Raw genomic sequence first — 19,761 nt, forward strand, 5'->3', positions numbered from 1 at the left:
ATAGAACTAGAATTTCCGGTTCTTCAACCATACTTTGAACAAGAAACGTGAAAGTTAATACCAAAACCAGCAACTTCGTATCGTTTCAATTTCTTACACAATCAGGCAAGAATTCTAATAGATGCAATTTGAGCATTAAACTCTGAGTGGTGTTTGACAAGAACAACTCTCTTCTTTGGAAAATGGTTCTTATAACATATGTTCCAAAAGTGCCATGTTTTTATTCTGATGAACAAACAGATGCGATTCTGCCAAGTATTTAATTGTTATAAACAGCATCTATAATCGTATCATGTTTCATTGAACAAGAATGTAGAGTACGCGAAGATGGCTTTTAGGACAAAGGGAGGCATCTGTCGGCACAACGTGGCTTTTAGGACGTGAGATCATTGTAACTGGACGTCTCTTTCTGGAAGACGAGTGGCCGGCTGCACTTCCAGTCAATGGAAGACTCTCGTTTACACCAATAAGTCAAGTTGAATTGTTACTGGTAGGTGAGCTCTACCCGACGAGAAGCAAATAAACACGGGGGACAAAAGCTGAAAGATAAAAGCCAAATACACGTCTAAGCTCGCGGTAGGTAGCATACGACCAAAGGGTTCTTTCACATGGAACAAACAGTCTATTAGATATTTGAAGAGAGAATTCCGATTTGTGGCCAACGTTGTTAAAACCGGTTTCTGAGTGGAATCCAGCCTTGTTATAACTGGTTTCTGAATTGAATAGGTCAGACTTGGAGAATTGACTGAAGCAATTTGGGAGTGGAATCTTTCGGGGACCAAATCAAATTAAAATATATACATTTTTAACTGAAAAGTCAAAGAGGACAAAGAAAATGAAACAACAAAGATAGCATAAAAGAACGTAACGTAAACTTTTTTGATGTTTTCTGCTTTTCGAACGGGAAAGTATATCGAATAAAAAGGATTCGACTGGCTCAGACCGACTCACATCGACTTTCACAAACACTACTTTGCTTATAAACAAAAGGATGCCCAACTGTCAGATTCTCAATTACGTGCTTTTCTTTTCATAATTAATTCAAAAAGATCGGTAGAATAACCTTTCAATATTGTTTCAAATTACGTCCGTTTCAGCCGACAATTCAGGATTGCAAGCAACGTCCGCGTTTCTTCGACTCGAATAAAATCAATGACAACCCACGTTAGACAAGAATTTTATAAATAAACATACAATTCAATTAAAAAAAGGCAACATTAAGTTTCAAAAAAAAAAATTCTCCTTATTTATTTCAAAGAGTTGCATCAATTCAAGTAGAGAAATGAAACATTAGAAGTTCAGAATGTCTCCGACAAAGTTCTCCCTATCCCACGTTCACAAACACGACCCAGTTCAAATAGCTAAAAAAAAAATATCCCTTCTTCCAACAAGCTGTAGGAAGTAGGAAAGTTTTATACCACTTCCGCGGCTATATACTACTGTTAAAACTGAAGACATATGCTACGGTACAAAAAATATTTTCTATTCTCAAAATTTCATTTGGATGAAACCAAAATTGTGAATTTGCTCGAGAATCACATGGCAAATTTGCCGCCTAGAATGCCGGTGCCACTTGCAACAGTAACAGGACGGACTGTAGGAAATGGTTGTGAGATTGGCAAATGGTTAGGTAATACAAGAGGCTGGTGGATGCCAGGTGCAAATGGTGGCGCCATGCATAACTGCACAGGCGGCGCTGCAGCTCCTACACAAAAATACAAAAGTTAGAGCAAATGAACCATCCTAGTAGTTTCATATCCAAATAATGTGTGGCTATGTAGTAGTTTAGGAAAATCAGAAGTAAAGGGCTGAAAGCACATTCATTAGCATCTTCTATGTTGAAGAAAAACTGCAAATCACAGTCCATGCCGTACCGTGATGCTTTGGCAGAAGAGGCTGATGTGCACTCAAGAGGGGACGCACCAACCCTTGTGGGAGCGCTGAAACTCCATGAACAGAATCCTGTAAGAAAAGAGAGATTAGCCACTTTTAGACATATGAAATGCATCACGTACGACCACAAATGGCTATTACCTCACAGTCAAAAAAAGATTAACACAGGAACGGCAGATTTATGTATTAGAAGAACTGGACTCTTCATCCTCCTTTTACCATTGATGCTTTCTATGTTTCTTACACTCTGATACACCAAACACCTCACAACTGATCTGTATTATTAGTTACAAAAATGCTTGGTAATCCAACTTTCTATCACTGCAGAGTTGTTTTCATGTTCCTTATAATATTAGCTCTCTCTTAATTTGGAAATGTTGGGGCTATGCTGTACTAGCATGACTTTGATAGCCATAGTTCTCAACATTGACTGTTGATGAAAATCTTGTACAATTGAGTTTTGACTACTTTCTCCATTTCTGAAACAATGTGGAAATATATTTTTCCAATGTAAGCATCTAAAATTTTATTAATAATTTGATAGGTGAAGTTTCAAATTCGCTTGGGATCATGACTGATTTCTACATCAACTACCCATACGAGGTTTACAACCAGAGTGAATTCCAACTCAATCCATATCGCCATTTCCATAACAACACTAGTCATAGAATCATGGAGTTCCTAGAAGAGACAACCATAATGATTGTGAGCATGAGCAAGACAGAACTAACCAGAACAAAAGTTTTTTCTGGGTCCTTCCTTACAAATGCTGATTGGATTGGAGTTAAGATTCACAACTCAGGTGAAATATTGGGCTTCAAACCAAGAGAAAAAATGAATATTACTTTGAAATGCAATTGTAATGTAAAAATTACAAGATGAGCCCGTAAGACAAACTGGCTATACACCATACCTGTGATATGGAAGGTGCATAAACTACTGGCCCCATTCTGCCAACCATAACCTGTAGATAGAGTTGATGTGAGCACAACAACATGAATAAAGATACCTTCAATTAAGTACCAGACGGAAACATAGTTTGCTAGTTAGGTAACTAATCAAACAACTACTAAAAAGACAGGATTATCACATGAGAACCAAACCCAAAACAAGAACAGTAACTTCATACCGTTTGATTACTTGGATGGACATACACACTGCCTCCTTGAGGGGGCATGTACTGAACTATATATCTAATTGGCTGAGATCTGCTACTAATATGTCCAAAAACCTACAGACACAAGAATGGCTTAGCACAAGGCACAACAAAATAATAAGAATATTAACAAAAACTACCACTTGAATCCAGAAATTCAGACTAGAAATTAAAAGATTAAACCAATCTGTGAACTAAAGAATACTGTGGATGAGAGCCACAAGTAAAGGACATACTTCAAGTTGTAAAGGAGATGATGGGGCCAAAAAAGGCCTCAATGACAAAGCAAATTCCTGTAATAAGTTTGGCAACTTCCAAACCATGGCAATACCTTTTAGGCCTCGCATTGTGCTACATCAATTGCGCAAAAGCCATAATATGAAACCATATACCCAAGATTCAACTCGTAATTCAAGTCTATCGTTAAACACAAAAAATTACTACTAGCAATTGTGTTGATACATAACAGAAGCATGACAAGTTTCTAAGCCCTCATCATGATTCTAAGGAAAAAAAAAACAGAGGAACAGTAATCGTACAAAATTTTTCAGAGATTAGTCTGTAAAGTGACAACATTTTTCAACAGCTACTATCCCACCAATTTAGCAACACGTTCTCAAACTAGGTCAACCCAACCTACAGATAGAAACCTACACATTATGCAACTTGAAGGACACACCATGAAAGTAGTTTCAGAGAATTTGCAGAAGAATGGTTCATTTCGAAAAGGTTTGCAAGGTTTAGATCCAACCAAAAACCCCTTTGAGGAATCCTAGATGGTAACAAAGTAAAGGATCATCAATGGGATCTTAAACAAAATCTCTGTCACAACAGAGATTACAGTGTAGAACAAGTATTTTACATCTGACAAACAAGAAAACACCAAATGATATGAAAGTTAAATATGACTTCATTTTTTCAAAGTATGCTCTCTAAGCGTGTACAGCAGTATCATTACAAAATGCAGAAAGTCCATGAAAGATGCCTGAAAACTACTGTACTCAAACTCTTTAACAAAGCCTTATACAAGAAGCTAGAGAAAACCAACAAGCAAAAAACTTTCTGGTAACAGCAATCCCAAGATCTGAGGAACATAAACTGAGTATACTAAAGTACATAAACAACTGAAATAATACAAGCTATAAAGAAAACAACACAATTATCTCACCTACAGGCTAAATTATTACAAGAGGAAAGAAAAGTGCATACATGTTGGGGATTCTGAGGATAGCTTCCACCATTTCCAGCAGCTAAGTTACTGTGCGGGGCATACTTCACAGGTAGACCAGCATGAGATATAGGATGATTAAATTGAATTCCTGGCTGAGCATCTACAATAGGTTGTGTAGAGACATCAACAACCTGATCAACATTTGAAACTGTCGGAGTTGATGTCCTCAGGTTCATAGATGATGGTGAAAAGATCTTGGCCCCAGGGTTGAGCTTGAATTCCTAGGAGAAAAGAAAAAACCCATATGAACTTACATATACAACCCTTTGAAAAGAAAGCAGAAACTGTAAGCCTGCTACTACTGCTGCTGTGAAATATAAAAGGCAAAATCTGGTGATAGTCATTAAAAATTTTAAACCACACCTAATAAGTATTAGCAGCAATTGCTACTTGCACAGAGAGGTCATAACCTTTTACCATACCTTGGAACTCTGGTTGCAGATTGCATTTTTTGAAATTACAGAATCAGTTGCAGACGGAACTGAACTTAGGGATGAAACTGAAGGGAAATCTGCAGAAGAAGGAGATGGAGTAGAAGGGTTTGAAGAGGGAACATCCAATGGTGTAACGATGGTATTCCTCAGTTGCTCAACCTTTTCAATTCTTAGTGAGGATGAGCCAGAACATCCATCTGCTAATGGCACCTCACAAGGAACTTTTTCAGCTACCACAGACCGAACCATCTGCACCATGTCTGCTCGAGAGAAAAATATCATTAAGTATATAAAAAGGAAAACTAAAATTCAAAAACACAAGGAGAAGCTGTTCCTATCATATTAACAGTAGCTCTAAATAGCAGAGCAAAATTTGGGGTTTTTCCAGCTTTAGAAGAGCAAGACAGACAAGATTGATGTGCGAAAAGAATTTAAAGAAAAAAAAAAGGTTCAAAGAGCTTACTCGGAGAAACAGAACATTGAACTCCACGTACAAGCTGCAAAAGATGAACCAAGTTAACCATGAATAATTTGGCTAAGAAGATGAACTACAAGCTTTTTCACTTCTTGAAAGAATACTTGTTTTTTTCAATTTACATACAGTTTCTTCAGATTGTCTTTGACGGTTGGTAGATGCATTTTGCTCCTCCTGTAACCCGTATTGCACGACTTGCCTGCCACAGGGAGTAAACACTATCCAGTTGAATATTTGTATGTCTAGAGAAAATTAAGAAATAAATACAACTTAATATGTGTAGGCTCTACAGGAAACACAAGAAAGGAGTGAAAACCTAAGTTGTCAAAAGGCCAGCTTAGGCTCTCAAGATTAACTGGTTGCCTAGACTAGCTGTTCATAGGCAACCTCCAAACTGAAAATGCCTAAAACCTCACCTGAGGTGTCCAGGTGCTCAATAGTCTATGTTTTTTTCCTTGAAAACCTAAATTCTCATTTATTCTTCCTATTATTTTTTCTTATTTTTTCTTCTCTTCTGTTTTTTGTTACAGCTTTTTCTTCTTTTTCTTCTTCTTTTTTTTTTCTAAAAAAACTTTGTCAGTATTTCATGTAATTTAGCATTAAAGTATATGTGTGAGTTCATGTATACATATAATTAATTCATATACTATTATACTTTGAATACTATTTTAGGTTTTTTAGCTCTGTTTGCATATGAACATATTATCTTCCTAATACTTTTTCTTGTTTATTACGATTGTAATGAAAACACTCTTATGGAAAGCAAAGTTAACAAAAGAAACCGTGATTAAAAAGGATTTATGTCCCCTTATTATTTACATTATTAATTTCAGGTCTTGGTTTAGGATTTAGTTTTAGAAATCAGAACAAAAGACTTCACAGTTAGCACTCAGGAAATGGTAAGATTTGTGTGCCCTATAACACTGAAAAGCATTGGTATTTACTTGCAAATTACTTGCCATATAACTTGTAAATTTTAATTGTTTAACATCATTAAATTTGGTCTATCAAACTTTTATTTATATTTGTTATTACATAATAACATTTAGTGCTAAATTTTTATTAGTTCTTTTTATGCACCACTTAAAACATGTTGTCAAAGTAAAAGAACAACATGTGAAATGGATTGTCAAAGCCTAACGAAAACACATAACCACTAGTTGGAACCAAAAGAACTAGGTCACACAAGGATGGAAAGATGAAGCAAGCTAGCACATGAAGTGGAACTTGCAAGGACAATTCTCTAACGGAAAAATGAGACAAACTAGCAGAAGAAGTGGAAATGGTAAGGACAATTTCTCTATCAACTATCCATCCATTAAATGAAAAAACACTGGCCAAGTTTAACACAAGCATGACTCTATGCATGCCAACTTGTTCATATTTTGGCTGCTTTTACATATACTAAAGCCAACTTATCTAAAAGATAATTGGACTAGGAAGTCTTATAAAACCATTTCGTGAGTTGGACATGAACATGGGATCTGGTGTCTACCTCTCATCATCCATATCGACAGTGCTTGATGCCTCTTCCACCTGGAAATGTTTGACAGAGAAATTCATTCAAGTATTAGATTCAAAAGTGACACATAAAGGAAATATCTGTGTCAGGTAACTGCAATCCGGGAACCACAGGATTGGACTAGTACACCAGTACTGACTGAATACCAAACAAGAAGGAAAGATACTAAATCAAAGCCTCCTGTTTCAGACAAGAAATGCCAAAGCAAACATTAAGAGGAATTAGCTAAGTCACACAGGAACGGTTACGGGTATGGAGATAAGCAACAACTTTACAAAATGCGAGTATGGGGGTGCGGCCGCATATATGTGTGTATATATTCAAAATACCATAAAAATTCAAAATAAAAACAACATTTAAAAAAACAAGTGAGATAAATAAAAGCAGTACATTTTAATGAACAGTAACTCACAAAAAGACAATGAAAACTGAGTTAAAAACACATTAAATCAAGTAATTAGTTTAGATCAGTTTCAATTCAAAAAGTACCCAAGTGTGTCCAAGTACACAATTTTTCATGCCGGTATGGCGACACAGGTACACAGACCTTACTGATTTAGGAAATCAAGGGATGACATGAAACTTAGATTCACAACCACCTATGCACATTCGCTGTAACCTTTCAGTCTTGGATCCAAAGTGCGTAACATGATAGCTCCACCCAAGAATTAAGATTCTCTCGTGCTGTCAGAACTCCTGTGTAACCATGTTCTAGTAGTTTTTGTGCTTAATTACATTTTCCTCTTTCAACTACAAATTCTGTCCTTGCTTCCACATCCATTCAACTTTCATTATTTTTATTATTATGTCTTCAGATACAGCCTCATATACCCACATCCCTGACATTAAGGATACACCTTCTGCTACAATAATATTGGATTTTAATAATAAATCAGGCTACTTTATTTTTCTTTTGAGGAACCTGAAGTCAAACCTAAATTTCTCACTTTTGAGTCAAGCCAAACTTGGATCATCAGACTGGGCTTGGAAAGGCTTCTGCCCAATCCCCATGCAAAAAAAAAAAAAAAAAAACTTGAGAGATGTTTCAGAATTTCGGTACCCCTTCATAATTACATGTATAAAAGGTCCATAAGATCCATAGTCCATATTTAACACAAGGGAGAAATTTTTTCAAGAATTCATCAACACTTTTGATACGAACAAGGACAAATGAAGAGAAGCCTTGATTTCACAATATGCAGATGAAATGAAACCTTTTTGGAAATTTTGGATAAGAGAAAAAATGTAGGGTGCACGTCTTAACAAGCATAAGGGGAGCTCAAATGGGAAGATCCTGACACACAAGTACTTACCGAGCATGGGACACCACTTGTTTGCTCGGAGTTGTCTGGAGAACAAACACTTGTTGTTTTGAATCCATTAGATATAGCTTTCTCAACTGGTGGTCGAGTGTGATTTCCAGCTTCTACGCATCCTTCAGATTTGATCATAGACCTATATTCATCAGTAGTTAAAAATTAGACTTCAGTTTGACTAAAAGATTCATTAACTTACAGCAAAAAATTGTTACATGCCACAATCGAGGCTAATTGAAGCCATTTATATATCAAGCATCCCCTTTGTATATATAAAAAATAAATTCCCAAAGTTAGTAATAAGAAATTCAGACAAGTTATACAAAAGCTGAAGCCTGCCTCCATATATTTAACAAAAAAAACCCAAAAATAGTGACGACTGACAAGAAATTCAGACAGGTTCCAACAATGGCATATAAGAACCTTCATCATTGAGGATCTGAAAGTATACAAAGTTAGAAATCTGAACCATACCAAAGAGAATAAGAAAGTATCACAAGAAACTTGATGATGTGAGAAACAGAACATGAAATAGCTACTATGCAACTGGCAAGTCAAAGTGAAACTACAATATGTGAATGCAGCAACCTTTTCCCACCAAACTTACACAAGACTCACTTACCAAGGGCAGGAAGCAAGCAATTCAGCTAAATCACAATTTCCCATGCTGATCCACACAAAAGGCCAGGTCCATTTGTGCAACCACACACCTAAGTGTCCAAGTTGACATGGACATACAACGACAAAGAATAGCCAATTTGAGTCATCAGCCATACATCAGCCAAACAACAAGGACATACAGCCTTCATTAGGCTGACCACAAGAAGGCTGATGTGCATGCAGACATGTCACCAAGTGGATGCAGACACAAAACCACCAAAAAGCATGTGAGGTCTTCCATCATTGGAAGAGTTACCATTCATATTGCAAAAGGGAAAAATGTAACATCCGAACACAATCGTACATTTCATTTCCAACACCAAAAGAAAAACATAACCAATAAATTCTAACTGCACCTCAAGACTAAAACCTTACAACAAAATTATCAAGAGAAGAAGACATTTAATAATAAGAGAAACACATAAATAAGATAGTTACTTTTGTTGTCCATCCACCAAAGCCTCCTGTGTTGATCTCTTTCGGTCATCCTCATCTAATTTTGCACTGTTCAGCTTAACCTCTCTCTCGCAATCAAAATTCGGAGGTTGAACAGTTCCACTAACATAACTAATTGTCGCTTTATCCTCATTAAAAATATCTCCAGGGTACCCATCTGATGGCAACATAACACCCTTAGGCAAAAAAAAAAAGTCAATTTTTTAACAATTCTACTTCTTCATTCGTGATAGACAAACAAATAATAAGGTAAAAGAGGGAGAGCAAAAGGAAACAACCTTGGCAGCAACTTGAACAAGATCCTCAGGAAGGACCACAAGGGTATCAATGATAGCTTCCCCAACAAAACCTTCAGTGTTTATGCCTCTTCTGATCATCCTAGCCATCTTCAGCACAACCCCTATGCAGAACAATTCCAAAACCACTTGGAAACTTGTATACTAACTCAAAAAAAAAAAATCTCCGAGAGGAAGACATGGAAAAGAAGACTAGCAAACGATATAATGTAATTCAGTTTCAGATTACGGAAAAAGTTAAATGCAAAGAAAGGAATATTAGAATGACAAACATTTCACTAATATGAAGAAAAAGTACATCAATACCATAGTCCCTTTCAATGCAGGCAGTGTGGAAAATGCCAGCATAGATGGATCCATCTTTAACCTGAACCTCCACTGGCAGGCCAACAACACACATTGTTGTGTAGATGAGTGCATCATTTGATGGAGAGAGGATGCCTCCATTCATTTGTTGGATGCTTTTTGAAGCCATCAGATGTCCCTTTCCTAGTACTGAAATTCAAGGGAACTCTGAAACAGCATGGTTTGTTGTTAAACATGGTTATATGCTGAATGCCTAATGATAGAAATTATCAAATCAAGATTAGCATCAAAGATATTTTCAGAGTCAACAATGAAAAATATAAGCATTGTTCACAAAATATAAATGTTATTAGTCATTATGTGCAACAGATATAAAAGAGGCCAAAACAGTTGATGCCGGAGCACAAGCAGAAAAGAAAGAAAGCACCCGACGAGGAAAATATAATATCACACCACATAGATATTAGCCAAAATATAAGCTCCCATTTCTCATATACACTAAAGATTTCATCTTCAGGCATCCAGTTGATTACCAGTCATATAATTATAGCCAAAAGGACCATAACATTCCCATAGCACTACCTCGAAAAAAACTGTTTCGTTCAAAGTAACAGCACTGAGGCACGACCTGGCAAGTTAAGGCCAGAAGCGCATTGCCAGACAGCGAAGAGTTTCTCAACATGAAAAAACTCACTAGTGTTTTTGCTCTTGAACTTAATTTTTGGAGTTGTGCAAGTGAATGTGCATTATAGTTAGAAACTTTAAGTTTAATCTACAAAAAGTTTTCTAACTTTTTTTCTGTGCACCTATGTCACATGAAACAGCAAGAGACACAGAGCACAACTACTTTTAAGAAGTGTTCTGTTGTCAATGCTATAAGAAGGACGTACTTTTAAAGGGAAAAAATGGAAACCTGAGTGACAAATAGTGAACTGGTTAAGAAGACAAATTCTTAGAGCTAGTACCTGGATCCATATCAAGTTGCTTTTTTCTAGAAAAAGGTTCTATGGGAACAAAAAATCCACAGTAGCAGCATCTATTCGTCCTGCTATAGAAACTCATGAAGAAACAAAATACTAGATTCGACATACTTTCAGTAAGTATCCTGCAGGTAAACCTAAGTCATCCTAGGAAAAACTTATATATGAGGCATCCATGAAACTGCGGTCTAGCACCAGTGGGAAACTCCCTTTCAGACGTAATCAATAAGGAAAACACAGCCCTGCGCATACCATGCTACAACTCATACAGTTATGGCTGACATTTATTTTAATCACACAGATGTAAAAACCCATGTTCTTATAAGTAAATTCATCCGTAGTGCAAAAAGGAGGTCACTTATCCACAAAGGGGAAGCAACTTTTAAGCGTAGAAAATGCCCAAAAGCGTACGCTATCTGCTAAAAGAGAGGTTCACATTGCCAGCCACAGGGGCTTCACAATTATCAGAGCTCCAACAGACACATCATACTATGGAGCTTCAGCAGAAACCCACTAACAGATCAACAATTGGAAGTGACATAGGCGGAAAATGTTACCCGGGAGAGAGACAAAATTATACACAGGAGGCGAAATTCTGCACAATTGATAATTAGAATATCAAGCAACTAAGATAACTGACAAGTTACCCCTCTTACGAAAACCAAAACGCACGAAATATTTCAAATGTTGAACTTGAAAACCTTCTTCAAGTCAAGATGATCAAACGACACGAGGACGAAGACTTGAAAATATGAAATTCTCTCATTACACAATCGAAGCTACTAGAGATTTGAAATATATGCACCTCGATAACGCAACTACGCGAATCTCCTGAAATGTAAAACTATTTGATCTTAAATCAACTAACCGCCGACTGAAACATGCAGTCCATGGGGGAGAGAGAGAGAGAGAGTTACCAGTAATGGTCGTCTGAGATTACTAGGGTTTCCCGAGAAGAGAGAGAATCAACCGACCAAAACGGCTGCGAGGGGGAGGAGATCTCTCAGAGATCGCCAAACAGCTTACTCATCGCGGAAAAACGGACTCGAGATCGAATTGGGAGGAGCGCCAGAGTTGAAGGCGCGGGTGTTTTATACGTCCGGGCGAACGGAGGGGTTGCCGACGTGTCCGGGTCGTTAACGGATCGAGTATTTAGTCCAATTTTACTGTATCCGAAATCGTCAATATGTCCACAAAACCATACTGACATCCACTAAAAACTTGATCGTTGGGTCAGAGAATTGACTCGGCGATTGGGCTGGCTTTGGCTTAGGTCATAAATTTTTTAGTGTACTTTTATCTACTAATCAATGAAGAAAATAAGCCTCGTGAGAGTTCTTGATTGATTTTTTTTATAAACTAAAATTAGATGCAATATGAATATTTGTACATATTTAATAAAGTTTGCAATATTTTATAATTTATGACTTTTATTATTCAACAATACTCGACTAAAAAAATAATAATTAGTTGACGATCCCACCAGCTGACTCGACAGGTTTTGGCGCAGACCCAGTAAATGAATGAAATTAGCCGACTTGAACAACATGTAAGTCAGGTCAAGAGATTGTCAACTATGCTTCAAAGGCCGAACTTTGTTGATATTGAACTACTTAACATACTGAAATTTTCAATAATTCGACGTATCGTCCTGTGATGCGGATCGACCCTAGTTAAAGTAGCACTTTGTCATGTATAACAATTATTAATACTTTTTTTTTTTTTTGCAAAACTTATGCAAATGAAAATAAAGTAGGAAAAGTGTAATAAAATGTGTAGTGTTTATGTATCAAGGCCGTTGTTTTCATATTGTAAAGAAAATTTAAAAGATCAAATAAATTTTCAAAAATACAATAAATATGCAAAATCTTATCGAACAAAAATGCAAAGAATTGTGTGATTATGATATGAAAAAGTGGGAAAATTTTGTTGTAGATTGACCCATGTAGAGCGGTTGTGGCTCAAACCCACGTGGTTCCATGAAGAAAAAAATCATTCAAAATAGACTTCACTTATCCTAAGCGGGGTTGAGCGTTTAGGGTCTCCTCCCCTCATCCCTTAGTTACATTGGTATTAGTTACATTGGTATGCATAAGGGGTTGATGCCCACGAGAATAGAATTAGAGACTGACCTTCTACTTAGGGGCAAAGGGACATGAATCATATATTTAACAAATTTTTAATTGGTCATAGGAAAGTGATCGGGTTCTCGTGGGACTGTCTAATATATTAGACCCAGATCCATTCAAATTCAACCAGTAAGTTAACCTTTTAGTGAATGGGTTGTACCAGGAGTAGCTCAGTTATGATTATAAAATATTATTTTAATATAAATTTTATTTTAAATAATAAAATATATTATTAAAATAAAAAATAATAACAAAATATTTTTTAAATATTAAGGGGCCAGGTCAGGCCCCATCGGGCCATCCCATCAGGTTTGGTTTTTCGGGCCCGAACCTGGATGTGCACAAACAAGTGTGGATGAGCTCGTGTTTGTCTTTTAAACATTCACTAAAAAACCAATTCAAAGACGAAAAATTGGGTAGATTAATTCGGTTTAGTAATTATGACGTATAGTTGGGTGAGTTGTCTTACCGTTTAATTAGAAAGCCAAAACCTTCGCCATTTTGTCTATCTTTGTAAATATGTTTTAACTTGTATATGAGTGATCAACAACCAACATGAAACTTATGAATTACCAACATGAAACTTATGAATATGAAGATATTGAAAAGTAAAACAATGGTAAGGAGGATGATGATATCCGTGTGTGTATCAAATGACACTAAATCAACTTTATTCACATGCATCCCGTGTAAAAGCCGTCTTATCCAATTGAAGTTGTCATTTACCATAAAGAAAAATAGCTTTACACGATTGCACATCGTAAACTGCGTACAAGGTCTAATTTATTTAATTTATTTTACGTAATGTGTACAAAATTAATAACACATTACAATTGGCAGTTTTGGCTTTTAATCTCCTTATAATTTCAATTTTAGACATCATATTCCTTAACTTGTTTTCGCTCATACACTTGTGGACATTTTCCTATCCACTTATATGGTTAGATTTTTATATAAATACTCATGATTTGCCATATCATAAATATAGATTTATAAATCAATCATTTCCTCAATCGGGTATCTTGAGTTATGCATGAATTAATTATTTTATTGAAATAAGTTTCACGGACTTAATTTTGAATTCATTGAAATTTAAAAAGAAAGAGCAGCTATTTGAACTTTGAAATTCAAACAAAACATTACTTTCTTATTTCTTATTTGTACTCAATGATGAACTAATGACCTTCCACTGATTCACTTATCTAACCCACGTTTAATGTCTCAAAAATGAGAGTTTGAATACCGCTTGTGATGAACAATTCGAGGAACATCACAGGTATAAGAATAACTAATGGGTATATATATATATATATATATCATGAATTAATTAAGTCTGAATCGATTTACTTTTTGTCCACCAATCACCTTTATGGCTTGGAAGGAGAAATGAGCTTTTGAATATGTGGAGTCTGGAATCCTAGTTGTCCGACTTTTCACAACGTTATAAACGTCGGCTTCGTCTTGTCTTGTATTGGAATATTGGAAAATCGTCTTGTCTTACTATGGTCAGATCCCCGTTGCAATAATTCATCAGGTGCTCCTTGTCACACCACCTCCTTTGCGTAGTCCTTCCACCATGCTTTTTCTCACTCCGTAGCTTTCAAATGAACCAAATGGCTAAAAGTGAAAACTATATGTGTAAAGTTGGCTGGTCAGAAAATCTTTTTGAAGGGGCACTTACATATATAACAAAGTAAAATTAGAAGACTTCAATGTAAAAATAAAAGAAAATCGAGGGGTTAGTGTGGGCAACTGCCCTCACTAATCTATATCTGCTACACTGAAAACTATGTCTATATGTGGCTCTGCTACACTGGAAACTATCTTTCCAGCATTTGTAAAGAGTTTTGCCATTGATCTGCTTATTGACACAAGTGGCACCTTGATGTCAGCTGCAGACGATGTCTTTTAGCATATTCATCTGTCATCAATCTTCTTCGAAGAGAGGGGGACAACTGCCCACACCAGCCCCTCAAGGTTTCTTTATTTTCATACAAATATTTTTAAATGTTTGTTATGTAATGTATATGAGTATGACCTTTCCAAATGCCGTTCATTCACAACTCCTTCTGGCTTCGACTTCTAGTTTTCTCTATTGGGCCCATGTGAGATAGTCATGGGCCTCTGATTGGAGCAATGGCAACATCACGTGCATACTTGATTGAAGAAGGAAGTGTTGAAGGTGAGGTTATTGAATGTTTACTAACTCTTCGAGTAGACCTCTCAACGCCGTGGGAATTCGCTCAAGGGTGGACCACGACATCTTATCAATCCACATTCTGGGTTTTGTCACCTTTAGCAATTTTCCACCTAGTCTTGTCCTTGATATCATTCCATGCTCTGACTATTCTTCACCAAGCTGCTGAAACTCTTGAGCTTCGACATTTTATTCCACATATACTTTGCTTGGAAAAATATCTTTCTGGAACAAGTTTGGCCCAGGGAGAGTCGGCCATAATGTCACGACAAGTTAGGATGGCAAGATTTGCCTTGTTAACCTCTTTAATCTTGCGTAGATGGACACCACCCTCATCATAAGGCAAGGTGAGTTTCTTCCAACTGAGTCGTGATAGTTCAGGCATCGAGCCGAGAAACCAGCCCGACTCAAGCGTGGGCTTAAACCCCAGAGTTGGGTGTCAGGCTGGCCCAATAAGTTGTTAGGCAAGGTCGGGCTGGTCTCACTCGACTCGATCATTTATTTGTAGTATTATTATATATATATACATAATATTTTATTATGATTAATTATATTTATATATTATTTTATATTAAAAATGTATCTTTTAATTTTAATGAAACTGGGCACGAAATCCGGTTTCGACGGCAGAACTTGGGCCGCAATCACGAGCCGGGCACGAAATCTGCTAACACATGCTTAATGAGGCATAATCTTCCTCCATACGTATATGAGAGGATTTTTAGGGATTGGCAATATTATGTTTAAAACAAAAAAAAAGAAAGTTTAAACTGACTTTTCATTAACCTTTTACTAATATGTTGAGCGATACGGGGCTGGATTGGACGATATGGACCAGACCCATCTCTTATAAGCTTCATGTGTATCGGCCGATATTAGCTTGATGTGTATCGGCAAATATTAGACATTGTGACAGGGAAAAAGAAGTTTTTTTTTTTCACAAAAAGGAAAACATCCATAAACCTTTACTGATGTTTTACTGATGCAGACATAAAAAGTCGGAGATGAAAATATTGGGCGAAAAAAATGAAAACTTTTCAGTCTAAAAATATATAATTTTAGACAAGCGTGATCAACAGGTTTGAATTTAAGCTGATGCTAGTCGATTTTTGACGGATATTAACATTGAAACATATATAATATCAACACATAAATAATTTTACATCATGTATACCGTTGCAGCAGGGTTCAAACCTTGAGATGACGAAGTATCTTTTAGTTTGCCTAACGCAACGGACAAATAGTGGAACATATTCAAACTTTTGCTTACCTAGTACTTATTATTGGGTCATCACATAATCCGGACAAATCATACAACAGAGAAGAGCAGAATTTAATGTGACTTGTTTAATCTTCCGTTCGGTTGAAATCGTTACCAAAGTGTCTATTTGTTTGGCTACTATTTGTTTGGCTACTTTGTATTGAACTCGGCAGACGGAATCTTTCTGTCTTGTGATAGAACAAAAGGAAAAAGAACAAGCAGAAGAGCCGAAAGAAGATCTGTAACACCAACATCCATGAAAGTCATGGAGCATTTATTTCAAAAGTAAATTTACTACATCAATATGCAAGCTTCTGCACACACACACGTAGTCTGCAAAGTTTGCTCCTTATTTCCTTCTTTATTCGAATGTTCCTTTACAAACACAACCATTCTCCCTTTCTTACGCAATCTGTCCAAGGTATTGACACGATAAGCAATCCCAGAGAGAGACAGATAGAGAGAGAGAGAGAGAGAGAGAGAGAGTAAAAAACCACCATACACATCTGGTGTCAACTTAATACGCACGTAAACGACACACACACAGGGAGAAGAAACGATGGGAGTAATTTTTGTGTAATTAAGGGCACTTGAGCCGGCCGCCGTGGGTGGTCATGGTGGCGTAGCAGGGGCAGACGTGGGTGTTGCCGGAGGTGCCGGGAGGGACGCAGTTGCAGCGAGCACAGCAAGTTCCGCACGCCCTCAGGCAGATCTTCTGCCTCGACGCCTTGCTGCACCTGTACGAGCAAGCTGCTCCGCAATCTGCAACAACCAGGCTCAAGTATTGATCACCCGGAAACTGAGCAACTTCTCTGTTTCGTGAAATCCGAAAGCCGAAAGAAGAAGAAGAAGTAGAATCACTTACCTATCTTTCCACCCAGCAGTCGACTCCCCTCGTGATGCTCGGCGTTCATCATCTAAGAATCAAAGACAACAGGGCAGGCGTCGACGTCGTTAGATACAGGCTAAGAAAAAAAGAGAAAGATCATAACTGGCCACTATATAGCGATTTTAGAGAGAAAGAAAGAGATACTTCGGATTTTTCTTGGTCTGAGCAGGTCGCCTGACACTGAATGATCTGGGATTAACAAAAAGCCAAATATGAGAAAATAATTAGAACGCTAGTGTGTCAACACACTACATCAAAACTAAGAGACAGAGACAGAGAGAGAAGAAGAAGAAGGAGAAGAAGAAGTGGTTTAATGGGCTCACCATCGTCAGCACGAGCAAGAGGAGAAAAGCAAGACCAGAGTATTTCGCCATGACTCACTACGGTTTCAGACACAGTACTTTCTCTTGCAAAGAAAGGAGGGAGGAGGGATAGAGAGGAAGTGTCTTGGCAGTGCAGGAACTCAGAGGATGTGGTTGAGACGTAAGCGCTCGTCCAATTTATAGAGTTGGCGCTCGTACGAAGGCGAAGAGGAGACTCGAAAATAAGAAGCTTCTCGTGTACATACCTTTTGGCTAAGGCAGGGAGGAGAGAGAGCTATGAGGAAGCCAGCTATGCTCAAGCTGGCCTACAAGGACGCGTTGCTTCAAAAGGAGGAGGACGAAAGGAAGGTGATTAGTTTAAGACAGACCTGCACCAGTTCTAAGCGGAAGGCCAACGAACCTACCGCCCCCTCTAAATCCCTCCCCACTAGACTTTTAATACGCTTTTACTCACGCTCTTTGAGGCGACTGAACTTTCTTTCGCTTGCTTGACATGGAAAAATCTGTCTAATTGAACACCAAAATGAAACTTTAAACACCCATTCATTAAACAAGTATAAAGATACTTCAATCGATTTGTAAGAGGTAATTCGTAGAATTTTGCTTTCAAACGGCCATAAAGCATAACAAAGTTTTCCAAAGGTCTGCAAGTTGATAAAATGAATAAAAACATTTATATACGTGTGTATTCACACACGCATACCTTTGATAATAGTAAACCAATTAGTCCAGAAACAACTGTATAGAGATGTAGAATTAATTGTAAAATAAGCTCGTAAGTTATCAAGTATATATGTTCCAGGCAGTGGCGGCCGAAATTGGAAAAAGAAGTTTCTTGCTGAGGAGTACTAATTCAAAAAGTGTCAGACCCTTCAACTATATAGCTGAGAGACATCAGGGGCGGAGGCAGCTGTGGGTTCAGCGGTGGGTTGTGTGTGGGCAATTGTCCACACAAACCCCAAAAAACTTCTCATTTTTATATTGACATTTGTGAATGATTTTTTTTCATTCACATATTAGTGCCTTATTTAAATTATACACCTAGATGAATTGGGTGGTCAAAAGTTACAATGCTATGTAAGGTACTGCTTCTCTTTTTGTATAGTTTGACAGACACTTTGCTGTTAAAGAATCAAAAGATGGTGCTATGTCTTTCCCATTAAAAAAAAGGCGTCAATAGGGTTTTGAAATGTGGTCATGTTTTTGTGCACCTTTCGGCCAGTTGCAGCATATTGGTAATTGAGAAGCTCGACACTCTTTATGAGAAGCACTAGGAATAGGAAATGGGCCGGTGGATTAGGTAATATATATTATGGAGGTCTTTATCCCAGACACAGCTAGCTAGCCACCTAGGGAAATTAATTTCAAGGCCAAATTAACATTTAATCCATGATTTATTCACAATATTTGGGAGTTCCATAACGACAGGATCATAGGAGGGTGTAAGATTTTCTCATTCCAAAGAAAAAGAAAAGTCAGATATGTCTTAATTGAATCAAAAATTTGAGAAATATGAATTAGCATAGTTTAATCATGAGATGGCCCGTCAAGTCACCCGGTTCTTGTGGGGGTGTTTGATTACTCTAGATTTTAAATCCACGATTGATGTGGATCTGATATGAGGTGTAGCAAAAGAGTCATGGTAAAATCCATAATTTATCAAACTAAAGGTTCTAGATCAGGCCTAAGATCTTGCATTGAAAAAGAATCGGTTTTTAAATCGAAGGGGTAAGGGTTTAATCTTAAATCCACGGTTCTCAATTCTTGATGCTATTAAATCTAAATGAACTCATTTTTTATGCAGGGGAAGAGTCAACAGAAGGGTCAATCCTCGTCGAACAAAATAATAATAATAATAATAATAATAATAAGTGCAGCTGAAAAAGTCAAACCAATGTACCCGTTTTTTTTTATGTAGGCAGTATTGGGAACCTATATTCTTTGAATAATAGATGTTGGCCTTTATCTTGTTCAGTGGCGTTTCTCATCTTTTCAAAGAGTCATTCACTTTTATGTAATTGGTAGCCACAGTCCATCATTCCTTTATAAATGTTCACGGCACTTAGGATAGTGGGGACTTTGAAATTGGCATTTATCATTAAAAAACAAGCACTCTTTGGATTTTCTCAAGTTTCAAAAGATAGCAATTTATCATGTTCAATTGCTTGATGTTATTACTATTTTATTTTCAAGTGAACCATTACGTTGAGAATGGACAAAAGAGGTGCTCAATCTTA

The 19,761-nt window shown here is 37.0% G+C and overlaps 2 protein-coding genes across 2 annotated transcripts; both read right to left on the reverse strand.

Annotated features, from left to right (window-relative positions):
• Nucleotides 1-1,222: 1,222 nt before the first annotated feature.
• On the reverse strand, nt 1,223-11,789 carry LOC116249330 (uncharacterized). The gene is made up of 14 exons (XM_031622580.2): nt 11,643-11,789; nt 9,746-9,952; nt 9,422-9,543; nt 9,126-9,319; nt 8,025-8,166; nt 6,685-6,725; nt 5,316-5,388; nt 5,178-5,211; nt 4,703-4,974; nt 4,259-4,501; nt 3,023-3,124; nt 2,807-2,857; nt 1,875-1,962; nt 1,223-1,705 (listed from the first exon to the last, which is right to left on the reverse strand). The coding sequence occupies exons 2-14, from the start codon at nt 9,912-9,914 to the stop codon at nt 1,536-1,538; spliced, it is 1,701 nt and encodes a 566-aa protein (XP_031478440.1). The 5' UTR covers nt 9,915-9,952; nt 11,643-11,789; the 3' UTR covers nt 1,223-1,535.
• A 4,765-nt stretch (nt 11,790-16,554) lies between these two features.
• On the reverse strand, nt 16,555-17,765 carry LOC116248226 (gibberellin-regulated protein 2-like). The gene is made up of 4 exons (XM_031620888.2): nt 17,525-17,765; nt 17,346-17,390; nt 17,178-17,229; nt 16,555-17,074 (listed from the first exon to the last, which is right to left on the reverse strand). Exons 1-4 carry the CDS (start codon nt 17,573-17,575, stop codon nt 16,893-16,895), a joined length of 330 nt encoding a protein of 109 aa, XP_031476748.1. The 5' UTR covers nt 17,576-17,765; the 3' UTR covers nt 16,555-16,892.
• Between the last annotated feature and the right edge of the window lie 1,996 nt (nt 17,766-19,761).

Source organism: Nymphaea colorata, chromosome 2 (genome assembly GCF_008831285.2).
Source record: "Nymphaea colorata isolate Beijing-Zhang1983 chromosome 2, ASM883128v2, whole genome shotgun sequence".
NCBI classification, from domain to species: Eukaryota; Viridiplantae; Streptophyta; class Magnoliopsida; order Nymphaeales; family Nymphaeaceae; genus Nymphaea; species Nymphaea colorata.